We start from the raw sequence: 24,029 nt of genomic DNA, 5'->3' as shown, positions 1-24,029 counted from the left end.
ATTGAAAACCACTGGCCTCGACAGTGGTTCTTAATATATTTTTGGAGGGAAAGGAGGCAGAAAAGGCATCTGGGAAGCTTTTCCCAATTGCCCATGCCTGCCCCCTCCATCAGCATCTTAGTGAAGGGGCTGTACCTACAGGTTAAAAAGCCTGATTCTGATCTTCCACCTCGCTGCTGCGGAGTCATTGGTGTGGTGGAGCTTCCAGGGCCCGCATTAACATTCTTTGTTATGTAACATCAGCTCCACACAAGAGAATAAATGTAATTTATAAGTATCTTAAGCAGAATAATAATAAAAGACCTCATGACCCCACTGAAATCCTGGACCTTTATAGACACAGTTGTGTTACTTGGCCTCCCTCCTCCTTCCCGCCCCCTGCCTCCCCCCTGCCAGAGATAAACGCCTTCTTCAATGGGGTCTGCGTTATTAACAAGCAGGTGGTCTTGACGCTTTGCTTCCCGGAGATGTAGGTTCTGGGCCGGGGGAGGGCAGGGCCTGCAGGTTGGGAGGGTAGAAGAAGGCGGGGAGGAGGATCAAGGGCCCGGCTGTAAGCACGGGGTGCAGAGCCCGGGGAGCCAGGCAGAGCCTGCCACAGCCTCTGAAAGCAGGCAAGGCGTTTATTAAAGTGCTAGAGAAATCCCTTTAGACACAGTACAATGGAGACCCAGATGCTCTCGGAAGAGCCAGGCTTTCAACTGTTTTGTTTTCCCAGCCCCGGCTGTCGCTGCCAAATTGACAGGCACGCAATAGCTCAGGGGGTGCAGGGTTCAAGGCTCCGCAGATCTGTCGGACAAGAACAAAAAGATGCAACTTGATCTCTCTTTCTCTCTAGGCTAATCACTAGGGTGAGCCGTTCCTTAGGATTAATATTCTATTATAAACCCAGATGCTTAAAGTGAATCAACCGCTACTTTCCTTCTAATGTATACAAAGTAGGTCAGCGTCGGTCTAGCCGGGAGCACAGCCTCTGAACGAGCGCCACAGGCTGTGTGAATAATTAAATGGACACGGGCCCCTGAAGTGGCACTGCAACAGGAGCACTTTTTCTGTCCCCAGGAGACTGTGGGTGCTCCGAGGAAAGAGGGTGCCCAGGTGCCGGGCTGTGGGAGCACCAGGGGAAGGGGAGATTGTTAGTGGAGGTGTGGGAGTACCACAGCAGGAAACCAGCTCTTGGGAGGCCAGGAAACAGAGGCAGAACTTGGGGCAGGGTCTACAGATGGGATCCAGGGGAAACTGAGTCCAGGGGAAACTGGGGGAGAAACCACGCTCAGTCTGAGGGCTGGGGCACAAGGACATTACGATCCAGTCTTGCTTCAGGGATAGAGAGAACAAAGGATAGGTTTAAGTGACACCGGTGGCCAGGAGCATGGCTTGGGACCCATGGGCCCTTAAACACTCCACAACTAGAGCCTGACACTGCACAGGGGCTTTTCTGAGTTTTCTGGAAGAGATGCATGTGCTGAGGTTTCCATCAGCTATAAAGAGCTAAAGGCTCTCTGGGGAAAAGCTGTCACTGCTGCCTAATGAGGTCCCAACAGATGATGATGGGAAAAAATAAGACGAAGAAGGCCAGTGTGCCCTCTGAGAAGCTAGTAGACAGCATGGTGACAGTGTGGCATCTGACCTTGGACTATAGGTCTCCCAGGTGGGGACAAAGCCACAACTTAGGGTGCCAGGTCTGAGCGCACTACAGAATAGCCCCCCAGGTGCCTGAGTGGCTCAGTTGGTTAAGCAACTGCCTTCGGCTCAGGTCATAATCCTGGAGTCCCAGAATCAAGTCCCACATTGGGCTCCAAGTTCCACGGGGAATCTGCTTTTCCCTCCGACCTTCTCCTTGCTCATGCTCTCTCTCAAATAAATAAATCCTCCCACCCCGAAATGGGTGCGCTCATTTGGGGAAAGAAGGACAGGAACATTCACCGCAACTGTGACTAGCAACCCCCAACACCCATTGGTAGGTACCATGTGGGACATCAAACTGCAAAGCACTAAAAGAGAGTAAAAGTACAACATGAATGAAATTGCACAAAATTAACGTTGAGCTAAGGAAGCTAATGCAAAGGTACAAACCACCTAATTTCATTTACATAAACAGTCAGAACCCATCTATGTTGAATATACTAAAAACTATTGAGTTCTACACTTTAAATGGGTAAATTGTATGGTGTGTGAATTATAGCTCAACGAAGCTGTTTTGGTTTCTGCTTTTTAAACTCTGGTATTACAAGTCAGGGTAGTGGTTATCCTTGGTAGGGTGCAGTGCCTGGGAGGGGGCATAAGGAAGGACTTAGGTCTGCCAATGTATGGCCTCTCGATCTGGGCGCTGGTTACAAGGGTGTGTCCAGTGTGACCATTCCAGATACTCGGAATTTGTGCACGGCTTGGTACTCAGGCTATGCCTCAACAAAAATAGCAATGACAATGGCCACAAACCAAACAGGCCTGGCCTGGCTCCAGGACACAGGGAGGGGGAACTGGATATGCTCATTCCCTCTGGAACCATCCTGCTACTAGCATATCCTGGGAGAGGAGCCTGTAAAAGTTGATGGGGATAGGATGCCCTGTTTCATCAGTGAAGCATCACCCACAGGTCCTGGGGAATTCTCAGAAGAGAAACCTCTCTTCTCTGGGCTCTGCCAGAGCAGGTGGATTTGGCCCCACAAGCTAGAGTACTAGTCCTGGGAGCATCCTTGTCTCAGAACAGGCTAGGCCACGGCCACTGTGACTCCTCCCAGCCCAGTCTTTCAAGGATCTGGTCTGTTGCTCCTGGACTTGGGAAGGGGGGATGTCTTCAGGGAGACCTAAATGGCTAGCTGCCTGAGATGGGCCAGCCCTAGAACAGTGACCCCAAGGCCAGCATCTGCTTGCCCCAGCCAGGCTCCCTGAGGGTGGGTTTGGAGAGCCTTGTCAGTCACTGGAAACTGAACCCCCAGGAAAATGGATCCTAGTAGGAGACACCTGAGCATGGGAGAAGGGCTCCCTGAGAACTCCAGGTAGAACAGAGGTGGGGTTTTAGGGTGCAGAGCCACTGGGGATTTGAGGCTGTGGGCCAAAGTAGGACAGAGGGCTAACTATAGTATAGTTAGTCCTGGGGAGTGTTAGAGGCCAAAGTAGGACAGAGGGCTAACTATAGTATAGTTAGTCCTGGGGAGTGTTAGAGGCCAAAGCCTTTGGAAGTCAGACAGCCTAAGGGGCTGCCTCCGGGGTCAGACACTTGTAGTTCTTGAGAATCTGATTTAATTCTGCATTTTGCATTTAACTGACTGAGTGGCTCAGTCAGTTGACTCTCTGACTTTGGTTAGGGTCATGATCTTGGGGTCTGGGCTCGAGCCTCATGTCAGGCTCCCTGCTTGGCAGGGAGTCCGCTTGTCCCTCTCTGTCTGCCTCTTCCCCAGCTTATGCTCTCTCAGTCTTGGACTCTCTCTCAAAAAAATAAACTCTTTAAAAAGAAATCTTTGTAGGTGACTTGATGCATAGCTGGGTACAGAGACCCAAATAGATAAGCATCATTCACTGATTCATTCAACAAACATTGACTGGGTAGCTACTCTGATTCCTGGTCAGGGCCAGGCTCTGGGAAGGCAGAACAATATGGTCAGGTCTTAAGAAGACCTTAAGAAGTTCAGTGTTCACGGAGAGTCTGGCATGGGACAGATAATCACAACGCAGAGGAATGGCAGCGATAACAGAGGTTATGGGCACAGAATAAGGATAAAAGAACCCACATGTGACTCTTTTCGTAAATTGTAATTTCTTCCTAATTCATCTGTTTCACAGGCCTGAATTTTTGTGTTTTGCATTCAGGAAAGTCCAGCAGCCCAGGCCCAGCTCAATGATTGTAAATATTGGTCCATGACCACTCGAAAAGAGGCCCACCACCAGTTTTTTTTTTTTTCTTTCCAGCTGTTTTTAAAAATAATGAACAAGCTAGGAGAGATAATACAAGATAGCTAGCTACGTCTGTTTCATAATCAACTGCCATTAAAAACATCTAGAAGAGGGGCGCCTGGGTGGCTCAGTGGGTTAAGCTACTGCCTTCGGCTCAGGTCATGATCTCAGGGTCCTGGGATCGAGTCCCGCATCGGGCTCTCTGCTCAGCAGGGAGCCTGCTTCCTCCTCTCTCTCTGCCTGCCTCTCTGCCTACTTGTAATCTCTCTCTGTCAAATAAATAAATAAAATCTTAAAAAAAAAAAAACTTAAAAAAAAAATAAAACCATCTAGAAGAGGCATATCTCTTTGTCCCCATCTTTGGGGAATTTATTTAGCTTATCACTCATAAGGGAGTCCATCAGATCCATACCTCACTCCCGACACACACATGCACAATAACAAACACCAGCGAATTCTCTTCTTCTAGGCCGGCATGACATGACACAGAAACGTAAACGTAAAATCAGTGTCCAGCCTCAGTTCATAGGTAGTAAGTGATGGGATCAGTAAAACAGACCCGCATTTTTCAGCCCGACTGCTTTTTGGTAGTCATGGAAATCTAGGACATCTAGCCTGGAATTCCCTATGTCAGTTGCCACAGTGGCCCCGGGAGAGCCCCCTTCTCCTTTTAGCAACACGGGGGCGGGGGGCATCCTGTTCACATGGGTCTAGGCTGGAGCAGCCCCACAAACGGAAGAAGCCAAAGGGAAGGCACCTTCAGCAAACAGGAGCATTACCTTGGTCCCATGGTAGAAGTCGTCCACACACGTAGCATTCATGAAGGTCTGATGGAAGTGGGTGCTGGTGTCAATGCCTCCAGGGATCACCAGCTTCCCAGTGGCATCGATCACCTTGGCCCCGCCAGGGATCATGAGCTCACGGCCCACCTGCTGGATGATGCCATTCTCTATGTAGACATCAGCCTCGTGGGTGCAGTCATCATTCACCACCTTGCCTCCCTTGATGAGAATCCTCACGCTGCCTGAATTGGCAAGCATGTTCCTACGAAAGCAGAGAGGGAGGCACTGGTCAGGGTCAGAGTCCCGTATCACTGTAACCAAGGTCCCACTTCTTTCCTTCAGAGCCCAAACTCCATGGGCAGAGTAAGTGAGCAGGGAAGGGGAGGAAGTTTCTCCACAGCCTAAGAACATCGTTTCTGCAGTCGACTGGGGTCCCAAGTCTCCCATTGGGATTTACTGGGAAGCATGACACAGTGGCAGTGAGGAGGAATCTGGGGCCCAAAGAAACATCAGTGTAGGTTTAAAAGCATTTCCATACCCACTGGGTTGTTTTATTCTCGAAACCCAAGAGAGTTGCATTTTACCAATGAGAAAGTGAAAATTGCTAAGTAAGGAATCAATGGCTTCTAAGCAGCCAAGTCAACCCAGATGCTTTGTATGACCAATGTCCCCATTACACCATATGGTCCCAAAGATAGCAGGGGCTCCGGGAGCATGTCTCTGTGAGCCAAATTCTCTAAGCCTTCCCGTTGTTTAATTCATGTTATACTTCAAACGGATTCTGCTTCAGCTCACCCTCCCATCCTTCCTCAAGGCTACTACCACACCGAACCCCACAGCTGGCTGCACACTTAATTAGCTCATCTGTAGAGCTTTGGAAAAGCACCTTCACTCAAGCCCCAACCCCAAGATTCAGCTTTACTTGCTCCAGATTGGGTCCCCCAGAACCACTATTTTTAAAAAAGCTAGAGAACTTTACCATATGCTTAAAGAATGAATGCCAATCTCTCGCAGAAAGGAGAAGGAAACGTTCCCAACTCATTTTGTAAAACCAGTATTACTCTGATACCAAAGCCAGACAAAGACAGTACCCAAAAAAGAAAACTATAGAGTAATATCCCTCATGAATATAGATACAGAAATTCTTAACGACATATTGGCAAGTGGAGTTCAGCAATATGTAAAAAGAATTTTACACCATGCAAATGGGGTTTATTCCAGGCACGCAGTGTCAGTTCAATATTTGAAAATTTAATCAATGTAATCCACCATATTAACAGGCTAAAGAAGAAAAATCACATAATCGTACCGCTTGATGCAGAAAAAACATTTGACAAAATCCAAACATCTATTCATGATCTCCCTCTAACCCTCTCCCCCTCGTGCTCTCTCTCTCTCTCAAATTAAAAAAAAAAAAAAAAAATGAAATGAAATAAAAGGCATATAGATCAAAAAGGGAAAAAAATAAAACTGTCCCTGTTTGCAGATGACATGATCATCTTTGGAGAAAATTCCAAAGAATCTATCAAAAAAAAAAAAAAAACAAAACAAAACAACAACAAAAAACCCTCTTAGAACAAATAAATGAGTTTGGCCAGAATGCAAGATACAAGACTAACATATAAAAGGTTGGTTTTTCTATATGCTAGCAATGAATACATGTGCATGTAAAAAAATGAAAATGCTTAGACATAAATCTAAGAAAACATATACAGGATTTATATGCTAAAAACCACAAAATGCTGATGAAAGAAATCAAAGATCTAAGTGGAAAGACATACCATATTCATAGATTAGAACACCCACAGAGTAAAGATATCAATTTTCCCCAAATTGATATATACTGTTTAATGCAAAAATCTTTTGTAGATAGAGGCAAGCTTATTGTCAAAGTTTATGTGAAATGACAAAGCTAAAATAATTTTGACAGAGGCGCTGGGTGGTTCATTGGTTAAGTGTGAGCCTTCAGCTCAAGTCATGATCCTTGGGCCTATGTCTGGCTCCTCGCTCGGTGGGGAATCTGCTTCTCCCTCCCTCTCTGCCTCTCCCTCTGCCGGGTGTCTTTCTCTCTCTCTTAAATAAATAAAAATTAAAAAATAATTTTGACAAAGAAGAATAAAATGGGAGTAATTAGTCTACCTGATTTCAAGACTTATTACATAGCTCCAGTAATCAAAGCTGGGTGGTACGGATGGGGGATAGATACAAAAGCACTGGAACAGAATAAAGATCCAGAAATAGCTCACGGTCAGTATGGGCAACTGATTTTTGACAGAGGTGCAAAAAAATTCAATGCAGGAGAGATAGTCTTTTCAGCAAATGATGTTATCTTACACAAAAATCAACTCAAAATGGATCATTCCCTAAGCGGACCTCTTTTGACCACTAACTATACTCTTCCTCCTGGAGCTGATTCTCCAAGACCTAATCCAATTATCCCCCTTTCTAAGAAGCCTTCCCCGACTCTCTGCCCCTTCATGGACTTTATGGTCCTGGAGCCTCTCTCCACCTGTGTGCTAAGGTTCTCAAGGTCAAAAGCCTTATTAGTGATCATTGTTTCTGTTCCCTCTTCAGCCCCAGCCTCCAGTACAGGATACTTGAAACCAGTGAACAAATGAAAGAATGGCCTCATCTACTTGTTGTACCCCAACACAACTGAAAGGCTTCAAGCAATGAGTAGTAGTAGGCCGTTATGTATTCGTTTTCTGGGTATGTCTGGGACAATGCTCAGCTTTCATCCCTTTTCCAGTACCGGAAATTACTGTGGACAGAGCAGAGGGCCCAACAGATTTCCTCTTATTCCTGTCATTTCATTTGCCTGCCAAAAGCTGTGAGGAGGCTGTCTCCCAGGATGAAAAGGCCTTAGAACCTGTTGAAGGAATATCTCTTGTAAGGAGATGGGTCAGCTAAATGGTGATCTTAGCCTGCTCTCCTGGACACACCTGGTTAAGCAATTTTTGTCAAGCTGACCAGGCTGGAATGCATGGAAGTCCCGACACCAAGAAAGTTGGCTGGGACCATTCAGGGTATACCCTGAGGCTCTCCTGCTGTTAGGAGAGGCCAGTCCCTTGTGGGGCTGCTGCTGGGGGTGGCGCTGGGGAACAGGACAAGTGGTGGCAGTGAACCCTGTTCCCTTACACAGCAACAGCTGTTTCCCAGGAATACCTGCTCCCCTCCCCATAGGTGTCAGTCCAACCTCTAGGGAGAAGGGGCCCTTCCCCTAGTGAGGAAGGTGGTGAGCAAAGAGGCTGTGGGGAGTCAGGTGACAGAGATGGGAAGATAGGACAGTCGCTGCCACAAGCTCATTGTCTGAAGTCAGATGAAGCTGAGTATATTTGATCTTTTGTCCTAAAATCTGAAAACTGGAGTTTTAATTTAATATGCAATTAGGAAATGAATTTCTTCACAGGTGAGGGACACAACCATCCTGGCCAAAGGAAGCCCAGAAAGGCTGACAGATGCAATCTCCCTCTCTCCCATTACACAGCCAAGGCCAAGGGTGACCGTGAAAGGCGACTTCTCAGTTCACACTATAGGGAAGTGATGGTGGTGGTAGGGGTGGCCGAAAGAAGATACCCCCACTTCCAGCCCCCTGTGCAAATATATAATCCTCACCTTTTAAAACTGCTCTAGGGCAAGAGGAAAAATAGCAGTATTCATGCTGGGAAACCGCTTATTGTTTATGTCAGTGTTGTAAAGGGAATATTGATTTGTTTTAGAGCGCACACCTGAAGGGCAGGGGGAGGGGGGTCCTTGAAGGGTGATGTGATAATGAATTACTGGGAATTCCCATCTGAGCTTTGATGCCGGTATCAAACCCCGAGGGTGTCTTCTTCAGTAGAAATGAGAGCAATCGCTCTTAGTAAGCTAACACCCCGTGCCCGGCACACTTCACACGCGTTCAGCCACGCGCCGACTAACCCGGAGAAGTAGGAACCTTAGTCTCCTTTTTAAAGAGGCGGAAACAGAAGTTTTGGAAATGAAAGACCACGCAACTCCGCAAGAAGGGTCAGATTCATAGTCATGTCTGGGTTAACAGAAAGGTTATCAGAGCTGGTTCTGGGTAGAAGAGTTACAGGGGATTTTTATCTTCTTCATGGTTTTCTGTATTTTCAAATTATAATAGGATAAAATTGGGTCCCCCACCCAAACTATCTTTTTCTTCTTTCTTGCAGAAATCCCTGACAGTTAACCTAGCTCTGAAGGGACTAGATTCCCAGGATAACCTCAGAGGGAACTCCTTTTCATAACTTAGGGGACCCTATTAATGTTAAAAATCAGTGAACACCTACTGTCTACCGGGGTCCTCACTAAACCCATCATTTGCCTTGGGATATGCAGCACGATTGTGCCATTATCGCCCTGGGATGGCTGAGGCTTAGAAAAGTTAAAGGAACCATCCTCAAGGTCACACAGCAAGTTTGCAACAAAGTAGGGACTGAAAGCCAGAGGATGCCCAGAGCTGTTGTGAACTGAATGTTTTGTTCTTCCAAAACCACACCGGGAAGCCCTGACCTCCAGTGTGGCCGCATGTGGAGGTGAGGCCGCTGAGGAAGTTTCTCAGGTTAAATGAGATCACAGGGTGGGGACGGGATCCCACAGGATTAGTATCCTTATAAGGAGAGATGCCATAGGGCTCGGCCCCCACCCACCACTAGGCCTTTTCATAAGGACTGAAAAAAGGCCAAGTGCGAATGTGGCCATCTACCAGCCAGGAAGAGAGTTCTCCCAGGAAACGGACCACATTGACACCCTCATGTCAGACCACTAGCCTCAGAAAGGTGAGAAAATACATTGTTTTATCAGCCCCCCTGTCTGTGGTATTTTGTTATGGCAGCCTTAGCGGAAAAGAGCTTGTGCTCCTAGCCACGGGCCATATTGCCAACACGGAGGGGCGCCGCCTGGTGGAGCCAGTTCTCCAGCCCCACCTTCTGGCAGACATCTAGCTTCAGAACACGCTAGGGTTACGTGTGAACAAATATGAACATCTGTGTGCCCTACAATAGTCTGGAACCTCACTCTCTTCCAGTGTGAAGCACCAGACCCAGCCCTGAGGAAGACACAGGCCTTGCTCTCAAGAGCTTCAGTCTCATGGGTGACAGAGACCCAAACTGTGTTACAAAGTGACCGACGGGTAATGGGACGCTTCTCGCCTAAAAACTAAGTTACCAGGGATTGGTTTAAACCGGGTGTGTCTCACGTAGTACCAGACACCAGAGCTGAGAGTGAGCGGAGTGGTTTGGCGACAGTGGGATGCTGGTCTCGCTACACCAGTGTACCCGCCCCCACGCTTCTCTGGATTTCCCAAATTGTCTGGCTGGCCAAGAAGTCTCATCCTGCCCAGTCCCCCTCACCAGTGAGGTTGGCATTCATTACGCTTCTCACCTCCCCCAGTAACCTCATTAGCACACAGTCCTCCAGCTCTCCTACTAGTCTTTGCTAAACTAAATGAAGAAAAGATGTTCCTGGCATCGTTTTCTGCAGCGAGCCTTCTGTCTGTGTACGTACGTTTGTGAACATAATGCGGTGAGGGGGTGGGTGAGTGGGGAAGACACCTTGGCCCTCTTAGAGAGTCCCTTGGGAGGGAAAAGATTTGAGCACGAAATACACGAAATACATACTCATGAGCTCCTTAAATGTCACTAGCTATGATTGTCTCTCCCTCCATATTCAGAAAACGTTCTTGTCAGGTGGTCACCGTTGGTATCCGTTTTACTAATTTATGGTGCTTCAAATCACTCATTTATTCCAAACACAGTTACTGTGTAGACAGAGCCAATATCGGCCCAATGGTTTACTACACAGGCTGTGAACTGAAGGTTTGTATCAGCCCCAAAATTCCTATGTTGAAGTCCTAGTCACAGTGTGATAGTATTTGGAGCTGGGTCTTGGGAGGGAACTAGGTCATGAGGGCAGAGTCCTCAAAAGCGGGATTAGCACCCTTAGAAGAAGTGACAGGTGATCTCTGACACCCCCCCACCTCCTTCTCTCCCTCTACTCCGCTCCCCCGTAGCTCCCACCCCCTGTGAGGATACAGAGAGAAGGCAGTCATCTACAAGCCCGGCGGAGAGTCCTCGCCAACAAGTGAATTGGCCAGCGCCTTGATCTTGGACTTCTCAGCCTTCAGAGCTGTGAGGAGTAATTTTCTATGGTTTAAGCCACCCAGTCTATGGTATTTTTATTACAGCAGTGCGAGCTAAGATACTACATTAGACAGAAGTGAACATTATAATCAAATCATCATTAAGTAACAACTGTGCCTTAAAATAAATGTCACCTCCTTTAAGGACTTCTGGCTGTATCCCACATCTCCATTTGTCTAATCCAAAACTTTGATCACCCAGCTATTTCGTCTATGCAAATGAAAGAATTCAAACCACATGGCTGTCCTCCCAGGCAGAAATGGAAGCATGCCAGGGAGTTAAATGGTATTAGAAGGAATAACTCAGAACTATGGAATTCTAGAGCTGCGGAAATTCCTCAAGACTACCCTGACCACTCCTTCAGTCCTTGGTCTCCACCAACAGTGACCTTGAAGAGGAGAGGCAGTCAGGACTGAGAGGATGCAGGTACACTGCAAATGTGCAGATCTTAAGAATTCTACAATTTATGTGGGGAAGCAATGATGCCTTCCACAGCAAGATGGGTATCTTTGATACGCCAAGATTTAGCCAACTGTACGCGGTATATATTCCCCCATTTCCTAATTCTGTGGCATGCAGTCCTTATGTTTCCAAACCCCTGCTGGGTGAAAGCCAAGGTGATGCACGAGCTGGGGGAGCAGCACTGTATGACCCAGGAGAGCAGTGTCTCCCAAGAAAGCCTTTTTATGTTTAAAAGAGTGACAGTGACTGCTGTTTGCTATCTAATAACTGTCTTGCTGGATAAAGGACAATTTCCCGTACTGCCCACCCTCCTGCTGCTTACCGCAGTGAGCCGTTCCAATGCAAAACTGCACAGGGGACACCTTGCCGGCTGGACGGTCAAGGTCATGGCAGCTGCTGCTTCTCATTCGTGAAACACACACAAGCTCAGGCTCTTAGAAGGCACACAGCATGGTCCTGCCAAGGAAATGCCAACCAGAACACTGCGTCTTGCATTTGCCTGCTTCTGTCATCACATTCCCCAGCTCCCCTGTGCCTGCAGTGAGGTGTGAGACGCAGAGAGCCTGCAGTCTGGCCCGCACAGCTGCCTCCTGCCCGCAGCTCAACTGGAGGGGGCCAGGGACTCCGGGGCTCCACAAAGACTCGTGGGGCCAGAATGGTGCAAAAGGGATGCTTCCTGCAGAGAGACCTTAAAACAAACTTGATAGGAATCGGGTCTGCATGGGATGGATTTCCTTTTGAATAGGGGCTGGTTTAAGACTCCCATTTCCTCTTCCAGTCCAGCCTGCAGAAGAAGGTGTGATTTTACAGACAATCGGTTTGGTCATTGTGATATCAAGGCACATACATGGCAAGCGCACACAACTGCCCTTGGGCACGAAGGATCCACAGCGGGTAAGCCAACCCTAATGGCCGATGGGCTGCTAACTCGTAGGGCAGGGGAAGCCAGCTCTGGTGGCTGGGGACACACTGAATGGTGTGGCTTTTCCTTTGCTCCAAGCAGATAACATTTGCCAAAGGACCAAAAGGCAATATTGGCAGCGGTTAGTAAAAGAAAACCAAAACATGCAGCTATTTTTCTTCCTCTGATCAATATATAGGAAAGGGTAACAGAACGGAACTGGGAGAGCCGACCCTAAAGGGGGTTGTGGGGGCGGGGGGGATGGGAGTGCTTGTACTTGTACTTGTAGCATCCAGTGATTCCCCCGAGATGAAAAATGAGAACAGATGAAAGGCTGGCCAGAACACAAGAGCCAAGAAGGGAAGTTTGAGGTGAGTGGGCAACAGCGAAGGCTTTAAGCTAATACATATAATTTTTTAATAAAGTGAACTGCCTTTCTAAACAGGAAAACACTAAACAATTCCTAACTAATATTAAAGCAAATATAATTTCTTAATTTTTAATTGGCTTTATCAACTCTTGAGTCGATTTAAAATGGTATTTATAACATCCATGTTGGGTATAAAGCAAAATGACAGACACCTGTGAACTATCGTCTCTAACCCTGCAGTCCCGCACCTCTTTCGTTCCAGCCCCTCCCCACCTGCAGACACAACCACTGTCCTAGTCAATTTGTAGGAACTCATGAAAATAACAACTAGGTGTCAAGTAAAAATAAAAAAGGCAAGCTCAGAGTCATTTCCGCTGCACGAGCTCTAACCATGTCCCAAGATCACACTTTACCTGCCTTATGACGGACTTCTTCAGTACCTGGGACTCTGCTTTCCAGGGTAAGCAGGAATCCGGAAACTATTCTATGCTAATGAGGGTGTGAGGGCATTTCACATCCAAATGCCCATGGACCATTCCATGGGAATGGTCCACGGGCACAAACACGCAGCCTGTCCAAAACCAGCTGCGCCATCCCTTATCACCCACCCAGAAGCCCGAGACTCTGCCTAGTCTCCTCTCCAACCAGGCCAGCATTGGCATTGAGGGCTGATCTGAATGGTGGGCCTGGTTTGGGTCACCCAGGAGTTTTGTACAAAATGTTTGGAGAGATTCTGGAGGTAGAACCTAGCCGTGGGGAGAGAACTGGGGAAGGTAAAAGGGCAGGTTTGTCTTTCATGTGGGGCTCAGGCATCTTCTGGAGATCCAGAGGCAGAAAAAAGCGCCTATCAAGCCAAGGGGTCCCACATGAGGGGGCGGATGCTCCACGGGCTGGGGTCGGTCAATGTTACACCCCGAGGAGAGACACTGGACCCTTCGTCCTGCAGCCATAAGCCACAAGAGCCCAGCACTGAGCCCACACTAAGAGGACAGGCCTGCAAAGGTGACCCGATCTGGCCATGGGATGGATGTGAATGTGGAGAACAAGGGATTGTTCTTGAAGAAGTGTAAAGAAACAAGGACAAAGGAGCTGCTATCAGGAAAGCCCCAGAGGTGGGCGGGCCTGGCTTCTGGGAAGGCGTCTTGTGAACCCAAGTGGGCCGAGTCCGTAGGCTAAGATGGAGTAAGAAGTCTTAATCCCATGGCTTCACTGGCCCAGCCTGGTGGGACTCCACCAACAGGGCACAGAGGGGAAGAGTGAGATTCCAAGGGATTAGCCCAAGAGAGTGGTAAGAAATGGAGCTGCAGACCATCTGTTCGAGATTAGCCGTGAGAGAAACCGACCACTGTGGGAAGGCCAGGCTGACAGTAAGGGCGAGCGTGTGTGGCGTCGGGATCGAAGAGGCCTGCTGCGTGGGGACACGTGTGTGACCCTCAGCGCGTCACGGCCCCTGCGTGCAGCCTTTGGGTCTGGCCAGAAACCTTGCTCCTTTCAAGTGCTCCCTGGCCCTGGAGGCTTTATGTTGGAGGCTGGGGGAGACCGAGTACCAGCAAAAAACAGTCAAGGGGAGTAAATTCCTTTCTGTAAGCCCAGGGCAGGGAGGTGTACACACACTGGAGATGAGAAGCCCGGCCTGCAACCGAGGCCTCAGCCAGAAAGCACCAGGCTTTTGGGACTGGTAGTCACCATCACCACCATAACCCTTCTGCAGGCGGATCTTCTGGCGGATTCCTCAGCCCTGCTGTGCTTTCCCCGCTCTCGCCAGCTGTCTGCAGGCCCCAGAAATAATTTCATCAGCTCTCTTGGAAGGACAGCAGCTGCAGCTCCAGGGCTCCGGCGGCCCAGAGTGGCTGCTTCGTAGAATGCCAGCCAAAGGGCGGAGTGGCCAGCGCCCACTGCCAGCAAGAGGGAGGGGCAGCGATGCTTCTGGGTCTGAGACCCATCCCCCACCCCGTCCCACCCGGCCCCATTCTCAGGTCGGGGGTGGGGAAAGTCACAAGTAGGGGAAGAGAAGGCATTTTCCTAACTATAGAAGTGTCCCAGGGCTGCTGGGCTGGCTCAGTTGTGGAGCATGTGACTCTTGATCTCAGGTTGTGAGTTTGAGTCCCACATTGGGTATAGAGATTACTTAAAAATAAAATCAAAAGAAAAGTGTCTCAAACCTGGGCTACCTGATAAGGTCAAGATTTGGGATAGAGACTGAGTGGAAACACATAAAAATTCTACATTTTCTCTTTTAAACTAAAAATGAGTATGAACTAACGATAGCTACATATAACATCTCACAAAAAACTGAAGCCACAAAATAGTAAATACAGGACAAATCCACAGAACATTCAAAACCAGGCAAAACTGAACTACAGTGTTTAGGAGGTATATAGTCATAGGAAGAAAAAAACCAAGAAAATCAGGGAAGTCAGGGTGGTTGGTTATCTCTGGGCGGCCAAGGCAGGGCTGTGTTTGGGAAGGGACACATGGTGGGAATCTTCTTGAGAACGGCAAATATTCAAGTCTCTTCCTTGAAAAGGATGGGAGTTACACAAGTGTTTGCTTTAAATTACTCTTTAAGGGGCGCCTGGGTGGCTCAGTGGTTAAGCCGCTGCCTTCGGCTCAGGTCATGATCTCAGGGTCCTGGGATCGAGTCCCGCGTCAGGCTCTCTGCTCAGCAGGGAGCCTGCTTCCTCCTCTCTCTCTCTGCCTGCCTCTCTGCCTACTTGAGATTTCTCTCTGTCAAATAAATAAATAAAATCTTTAAAAAAAAAATTACTCTTTAAATTAGACATACTTTCTGCACTCTTCTGTATGTATCTCATAAAACACTTAAAAACTTTAAAAGAAGCATTGCATGTCAGTACACGGAAATGATATGCTAGGTGTTGCTGTAATTATGTAAAAACATCGCACACAAAGAACAGACCAGGTGGGAATAAATAATGAGGTCTGTCTTGATTGGGATAATAGGTGATTTCACTCCTCTAATTTTTCAAATTTTCTGTATCATATTATATTGATTTTATAATATAAAATAACTACAGTAATTTAAAGCCACCCAAATAGTTTTATCCTGTTCGGAAAAAAAAAAAAAACAAAAACTGAAATAAGGTGGAAAACATTTCATCTTCTTTTCAGGAAATCTTGCTATCCTACTGCCATCTCCTGGAAAATTTCCTAAAAGGACTGGGCTTTAGGACAAACCAATTTCCTTCCTTATTTCGACTCAAATAGATTTCAGAAGGACACAGACTTTTTTTCCCCTGTGATGTAAGACTCTGGACACCTCATCTTGGGCTAAAAATGTGTTTCCACCTCTCCCTCCCAGAAACAGTGTTTTTACCTGCCATTGACTTTATACCCAGAATGCTTCCGCCTGGTCAGTGTCATCCACTTTCCTGTGCCTGCATCTGCCAGCTGCCTTCTTATGAACCTGGCTCGCCTCCATCACTAAAGCAAATAGGTATTTTTACTTTAACCCAGAATTCTGGAGCCTGAAGAGCAAATCTCACCAGTGTTTGCTACAATACATGACTGATGGTATCCAGCTTTGTGGAGCTGGGCACCAAGTGGGGGAACACTGTGAACTCTGTCACCTCCTACAGGAGACACGTTCTCATGGGCGACACCCCCAGGCACATGTGAGATCAAGTGGACACTCTCCAGAGACTTGAAGGCAGGACTGGGGTGAGAATGGGCAGCTTCCTCCACCTGGGGAGTAAGGCCACTAGCCTGATTGTGTCTGTATCCCAGCGGCCTATTTTAGAGCAGCAGATGGGGCAGGAAAGGGTGTGAGGGGGTAAGAGGAGGATACAGAGCTACTAAGGGGAGGAGCAGTGCCCTGAGCACTGAACTTGGCTTTGCCCCTCTAGCCACATGACTGACTGCCCCACGCAGCATGTTCTCAGCTGTCAAGTGGATGTCAACACCATCAACACCACATTGTCATCACTGAGCTCTGTGTGACAGACTCTGATGCAGTTTCAAAGAAAGCTTAGAGCACCCCAGTGAGGTAGTTCAACAGGATAATCCCCATTTTATGTCTGAGGAAACTGCGTTGGAATCCATCCATATTAGACTGGGGCTCCCCGATGGCAGAGCTAGGCTTCATTTTACCCTTGTAAGTCCCTGGCACACAGAGGGGCTCCCTAAATGCTAGCTGAAGGAAGCAAGGACTGGCCGAAGGAGATAGTGGGCTAAGAGCGTTACAGAGTGTTAGCCACAGTAATGGGCTGTGAGCAATGGGACGGAAGGCTTCTCCAAAGAGAGCTCCATGCTGGCTGTGAGAGGGTCTGGTGCAAAGCCCAGGGCAGAGGATCAAAGCTGGGCATTGTCTGGGTTGAAAAAAAAAAAAAAAAAAAAGTGGCAGAATAAGCAGGTACAGGCTGGGAAAGGCCAAGAGGCTAGAATGGACTGAGCAAGCAGCTTGGGGAGCCAGGATATGAGGTCTAGGGGTGCAGAGCAAGAGGCCCAGCCCTCTGAATGAGACCCACTGGACACAGGATGACCTGGAGCACTCAGAGAGGGACCCCGAGGCTGGTCAGGGGATGAGCACATGATCTGGGGGCTGGGCTTCCTGCCTTTTTACTCACACAGGTTGGATGAAGGCTGGGAGAACAGCCACGGTGGTAATCCAGGCGGGAGGCTGCAGTGGGTTAAACGGATGGTGCCAAGGGAACAGAAGAGGAAGGCAGGGCTGAGAAAGGGCTGAATGCTGGTAGGCTGCCTGGAGGAAGGGGAAACAGACTGGGAGAGACGGGAAGAATGGAAGCATGGGTGAGCAGAGCAGAGAGCTGGCAGAGACAGATGGAGACCAGCTATCAGGGCATGCCTGGGGTTCACAGAAACCCAGTGATGAAAGCCGATTTCAGCTTCTCTCTTGAGGAACGCTTCAGATCAGTCAGATGACGGCAACTGACCCAGTCACCCACGAAGGGGATGGCAGGACTGGAGAGAGAACACCTACTAAATGGTAGTAAGCACCAGGGGCCGTGAAGGCTCTTATCACCGTGACATTTAATTGAAACAACCTCACCATTGCCCTTGGAGATGGTGGGCCGTCTCTACTTGACAGACGATGGGTGGAGGTCATGACCAGCCAAGGTCCCACAGCTTCATGGGAGGGAACAGCAGCAGCAGTTTATTCTAAACACCAAATAATACAAAGATCAAAAGGTCTGGACTGTGCTGATGGGCTGACATTCTGATTTTGTGTGTTGAACACTTAGGAGACACCTCAGACAAAACACTACTAGAGCACTATCTGTCCTACTTACTAAATCTGTTTCTTACCCATCCTCTTTTCTCCAGACGGACTGCCTCAGTTCGGGCCTTACTATCTACCTGCATTTAGCTATCACTCTTACCTGGAGGCTTCTAACTGGTCTCCCAGATTCCACACTGTGGAATCCTCGAGTTTGCTAAGATGCCAGTCGGGTCACAGAGGCGGGCTTAGCACCCACTATACTAAGCGCCAGATACCGCACCACGCCCTAGGGAGCTCAGAGGGTTGGAGTGGAAAGAGAGGCATACCCCAAAATCTGTGAGTTAGGAGAAGCCTGTGTCAGTATCAGGAAGGGGGGCAGGGGGCGGCACTTAACACACACTGGGATGGAGGACTGCTTCTCAGAGGAAGTGCCTTTGAGAAGAGCCCTGACAGTTGTTTAGGAGTTTACCTCGCTGGCGAGGGAAGTAACACCTGAGCATTCCAGCCAGAAGCAGGAAGCGGAAGCAGGAAGTGGAAACAGGAAGCAGAGCAGTGTGGTCTAGCTGGGGGCATTCAGGATGGCTGGTGTGTCTGATGAGCTGAAGGGAGCCCAAGCCATTCAAGGCCTGAGGGGATGTGCTCCCAGCAGGGACCAGAAGGATTGCAGGGAGGGCAAGCCAAGAAGTGACATCATTAGATTGGCATTTTACATAAAAATTCAAAGGGTAAAGTACTAGAAGAAAACATAGAAAGATATGTTTATAAATTTGGATGGGTTGTGGCTTTTTAAGCATAATCCAAAGCCAGACACCAGAAAAGAAAAGATTGGTACGGGTAGGACTACATTAAAAAAGAAAACCTGTAATATATCCAAAGATGCTGCAAAATACATTTAATAAAGACAAAAGCTGGTTAGGACATGCTTGCAGCATCCAACCAAGGACTATATAGCTATAACGTTTGTAAACAACGTTTATAAATCTTAAGTATGTAACAACGTTTATAAATCTTAAGAGAAAGACAAGGACTCCAGAAAAAATAGGCAAAGGATGTAAACAGGCAACCCCGGGATTGGGCAGGACACAAACAGCTAAGACACAAATGAAAAGATGTTTGTCTTTATTAATAATCAAAGAAACGCAAATGAAAACAATGAGATTACATGTTTCACCTATCGTAATGGCACAGAAAAAAAGAACAATGCCCAGAGGGAGAAAAGCAAGCCTCCCATACCCTGTTCCTAGGAGTTCGAACTGATGCAAGCTCAGCGGAAAGAAATCTACAAATCTACACGAAAACTTAAAATCTGGGTTTTACATCTAAGAATTTCTTCTAGGAAATAATTGGACCATTGCCCGAAAATGTATCATGAGGGTATTTTGTTGCAGTGTTGTTTATAATAGCACATACTTTGAGAACAAGCTTAAGGTGTGTTAATGCGAGGGCTGTTTAAATAAATAACGGTATATTCACACAATAGAAGGCTATGCAGCCTTTGCAAAAGTAGATCTTTACTTTTTTAAAAGATTTTTTATTTACTCATTTGAGAGAGACAGAGAGAGCACAAACAGTGGGGAGGGGCAGGAGGAGAAGCAGACTCCCTGCTGAGTTGGGACTGGACTTAACGGCTTTGATTCCAGAACCTGGAGATGATAACCTGAACTGACCTGACCGGAGCCTGAGCCCACCTGACCTGAGCCTGAGTCCTAGGCAGATGCTTGACCACCCAGAGGCCCCTCACATAGATCTTTAAGTACTGACATGGGATGTTATCCACCAGACAGTACTAAGTGAAGAAAACAGATTATAGAACGGGACTCATGGTATGTGTTGTGTATCTACTTCTGTATACATAAGTGAGATATATATAGCTGAATATATATGAATATGAAATCTCACTTATATATAAACCTTTCATCTATATATGACAACTCACTTATATATAAAAATGAGCCTTGGCATAAACCACTGGGAAGGTTATTCGCTAAACTGTTAACCACAGTTGTCTCGAAGAATTGTAAATTGCAGCAGGACTCAATCTCTCTGCAGTGTTCGACTGTAAAAAATATGCATATAATAGACCAGCTGTGGAGTCCACAGTAGCTCTGGTCAGGGGGGCGGGAGCACCAGAGTACACAGAGTGGGCTCTGAGGAAGCCCGCCCCAGCGCAGGCAATTCACTAGCAAGTCAACATCACTTGGACATTTATTTAACCATCAATGTGTATACCTAATGGCCTATTAGATCCTTCTCCTTTAACGTCTCACTGGCCCTTCAAAATGATCACATCTAAAACTGACCTCATTACACTCGGTCTCCACTCAGCTCCTCTTCTGGTGTCCCCCATCTCAGTGGAAGACACACTACCTCCCACACCAGGACCAAGCATCATTTTCTTTCTTTTTCTTTTTTTCCTTTCCTTTTCTCCTTCCTTCCTTCCCTTTTTTAAAAAAAAAATTGTATTTATTTATTTGAGAGAAAGAGTGGGAGCAAGGGGAGCAGTAACAGGGGGAAGGGGAGGGTAGGGGAAAGATTCTCAACCTGACAGGGGGCTCGATCCCACGACCCTGAGATCATGACCTGAGCTGACACCAGGAGTTGGACACTTAACCAACGGAGCCACCCAGGTGCCCTGCAAGGGCATCATTTCCGATGAGGAGCACAAGGAATAGCTCCTCTGCTGATAGGATAGAGCCCCCTTCTTCCTCTTTGTCCCCTGGTGCTCCAGACCAGGCAGCGTCTTCTCAAATGGCTGCATAAAGGGGCAGAACACCTCCTTTGCCACGGCCCATCTGGCTGCTGCCTTCCTTGAATGAATGGCTGGAGACACGGAGCAATTGACTGATTGGGCTCAATTGGGCTCAACTCCTGGCAGTTGAGTCTGAAAATGTGGAGATAATTCATTCACTTAAATAAAAAGAGGTAATGAGCCCTTCCCTGGAGCTCTGGCTAGGCAGGGAGCACTTGCCGAGTGACTGCCAAGAAAAGGGACAAGGTCAGCTTCTCTGGAAACAAGTAAATGGGAATAAATGGTCGTCTGCCCACCTAGTTCATCCCGGATGCTGGTATTTCCTTTTTTTCTTGTTCACCTGCTTCTGCTAGAAGAGAGGTGGGGCTGGAACTGACGACAGACACCAATGACTCTGATAAATACAGTTTCTTCCCCTTCTACTTTTCAGAAGAGCTGGCCAGATTACCTTGGTTCGCAGTCCCTGGCAGCCTCGTCCCCACCTCCAGCCCAGGCCAGGGACCTAACCCTGAAGGCAAATCTAAAGACTAGAGTCCAATATGCTGAAGCTGGAGGTTAGGACACCTGGTACTGTGCTCTAGATCTTCCCCGGACTCCACATTGGGAACTGATGCCCTGCGTCTACACCTCGTTTGATCAAGGGCCTACTATCTCTTTGCCAGGAGGCTGGCACACGCTTCCTGGTCGTGGAGGCCTGCCCATCCACATCCGAGGCCTCTTCACCTGCTGGCACTTTCTCCTGACAGCAGCTGCCTCCTCTTACCCACACCCCCGTCACTGGATTACTCGGGTATGTAGGTATGTCCAAACCCTTTTGAGCTGTACACGGACAATCCCTGCATCTACTGTATGTAAACTGCACCCCAACAAGGCTGACTTAACAACAAAAAAAGGGGGTGTGTGGCGGGCTCAGTCCATAGAGCATGCAGCTCTTGATCTGGGGGTGGTGAGTTCAAGCCCCACACTGGGTGTAGAGCTTACTTTAAAAAAAAAAACCAAAACAGGGGCGCCTGGGTGGCTCAGTGGGTTAAGCCTCTGCCTTTGGCTCAGGTCATGATCTCAGGATCCTGGGATGGAGCCCCGCGTCAGGCTCTCTGCTCAGCGGGGAGCCTGCTTCCTCCTCTCTCTCTGCCTGCCTCTCTGCCTGCTCGTGATCTCTGTCAAATAAAATGAATAAAAAAATCTTAAAACAACAACAACAACAAAAACCAACAACAAAAAACAAAGCACATTTAAAAAAGAGGATTGCTAAGGCACCTGGGAGGCTCAATTGGTTATGCATCTGCCTTCCGCTAGAGTCATGATCCCAGGATCCTGGGATCCAGTCCCCAGTGGGGTCTCTGCTCAGCGGGGAGCCTGGTTCTCCCTCTGCCTGCTTGTGCTCGCACTCTATGTCAAATAAATAAATAAAATCTTAACAACAACAAAAAAGAATTGCTAAAGGGAGACCAGAAAAAAAGAGATAGAACTTAGTAGGAATTACATTTAGCACTAAGCTTCCTGGCAGTCCAAGCAGAAGAGTAAATGGTTTGGGAAGGAAAACTTCCTATTGCTGGATAAAAGCGAAGCTCTGATTACCCAGGAAAAGCCTTTTGAATTCCAAAGAATTCATTACTCCCCTCCATCCAACTGACCATTTAAGAGAAGGCATCAGTCAGAATGTTCTAGAAAAAGCAGGTTTGCTCTCTAAGTAGGTAATTCCAGAAGGAATTTACTAGATTGCTTTTTAAGGAGTAAGAAACATGCCAGATATATTTGACTGCAATTTTTGCAGAAGGAGCAGAAATATTCTCCAGTGACTATTTTTAATATAGAGCAAACAACAATAAAGGGTTGAGGAAATAACACTAAATTTTTACTTAGTGATATTTCTACAGGGTGTTAAAGTAATATAGTCCAATTATCAGTTTATATTTGGTGCTCTAACCTGTACTATAAAGAGAATGCAAATATGTCTTGTCCATCCTTTAACTGGTAATGGTTAGAAAGGTATCTCAGTATTACTCCACTAGGGGCACCTGGCAGGCTCAGTGTGTGACTCTTGATCTCAGGGTTGTGGGTAGGAGTCCCACTTTGGGTGTACAGATTATTTAGAAATAGGGGTGCCTGGGTGGCTCAGTGGGTTAAAGCCTCTGCCTTCGGCTCAGGTCATGATCCCAGGGTCCTGGGATGGAGCCCCACGTCGGGCTCCCTGCTCAACGGGGAGCCTGCTTCCTCCTCTCTCTCTGCCTGCCTCTCTGCCTACTTGTGATCTCTGTCAAATAAATAAATAAAATCTTAAAAAAAAAAATAAAACTTTAAAAAAAAATTACCCCTCTCGTGGGGCCACCGCAACCTCAGCCATCACCTAAGCCAAATTCATGCTCCTTGATTTCTTCTCCCCTCAGCCTCGTATTCCAAAGTTGAGGAAAATGTGTACAGGTGACTTTAAGAGGTATACTACTTGGACATAAATGGCACTGAATCACAAGTTCTCTTTCTACAATTCTGATTACATCAAGGAAAACCTCTCAGTGGGTGGGTGTGCCTCTGCTAATACCTAGCGCTTGTTAATTTTCTTTTTTTTTAACAAGGGGAAGAGCAAGGTCTAGTTTGCTACTGGAATTTAATAACATTGATTGGCTTTTATTGTATTTCTTTTTCTAGCTATTTAATAATGGCAAATGTTCCCATTTATGGTACTGATATAATGTTTCTCTTAAATATGTAAGCAAAAAATGTGAGCTATTTGAAGAAAAATATTAAGCATCAGCTTGTAGATGGCATGAAAAATGGAAAGAGGGTATATGTAAATGACTCAGGTGAAGAGACAATGCCTTTGACCAAGGGTCACAAAACTTTTTCTGTAAAAGGCCAAAGAGTAAAAGTTTTAGGCTTTGTGGGTTACAATCAGGGTTTGCCCACCCAGATGCTGGAGCTGAGTTGTCAGATGAGGTGGCCACTAGCTCTGTGTGGCCACTGAGCATGGCCAGTATGACTAAGGAACTGAAGTTTTAATTGTTTTTATTTTTTTTTTTAAGATCTTATTTATTATTAAAAAAATATTTAAAAAAAAGATCTTATTTATTTATTTGGCAGATAGAGACACAGGAAGAAAGGGAACACCTCAGGGGCAGTGGTAGAGGGAGAAGCAGGCTTCTCGCTAATTAAGCAGGGAGCCCGATGTGGGGCTTGATCTCAGGACCTTGGGATCATGACCTGAGAGGAAGGCAGATGCTTAAAGACTGAGCCACCCAGGTGCCCCTAAATGTCTTTATTTTTAAGTTGTTAAGGCACTACACAGTTCAGCTCCAGCCAATGATTAAGGAAGTGCATATTCCATTCCAGTCTTAAAAGACAAACATCAATGGAAAGATTAACTCCTGGTGCGCCTGGGTGGCTGCAGTGGGTTGGGCCTCTGCCTTCAGCTTGGGTCATGATCCCGGGGTTCCTGGGGTCCTGGGATCGAGCCCTACCCCCCACCTCTGCCTGCTTGTGATCTCTGTCTGTCAAATAAATGGATAAAATCTTAAAAAAAAAAAAGAAAGAAAGAAA

At 47.2% G+C, this 24,029-nt stretch overlaps 1 protein-coding gene and 1 pseudogene across 4 annotated transcripts in view; both read right to left on the bottom strand.

Annotated features, from left to right (window-relative positions):
• LOC309870608 (glucokinase regulatory protein-like) overlaps window positions 1-24,029 on the bottom strand; it is an 878,156-nt pseudogene that overhangs the window by 534,390 nt on the left and 319,737 nt on the right. The gene's annotated exons all lie outside the window — the stretch shown is intronic.
• The window catches only part of DPYSL5 (dihydropyrimidinase like 5), a 93,757-nt gene that overhangs the window by 48,034 nt on the left and 21,694 nt on the right, over window positions 1-24,029 (bottom strand). For 2 of the 3 annotated variants that reach the window (XM_082745123.1, XM_082745121.1), the window contains exon 2: window positions 4,671-4,935. In XM_082745123.1, the coding sequence (XP_082601249.1) occupies window positions 4,671-4,931 (261 nt within the window). In that variant the 5' untranslated portion in view covers window positions 4,932-4,935. Of the gene's footprint in view, window positions 1-4,670; window positions 4,936-11,600; window positions 11,619-24,029 lie in introns of those variants that run through there. The other variant, XM_082745122.1, reaches the window with a different exon arrangement.

Source organism: Mustela nivalis (assembly GCF_964662115.1).
Source record: "Mustela nivalis genome assembly, chromosome: 8".
Classification (NCBI taxonomy): domain Eukaryota; kingdom Metazoa; phylum Chordata; class Mammalia; order Carnivora; family Mustelidae; genus Mustela; species Mustela nivalis.
This window is presented reverse-complemented; position numbering and strand designations above follow the sequence as displayed.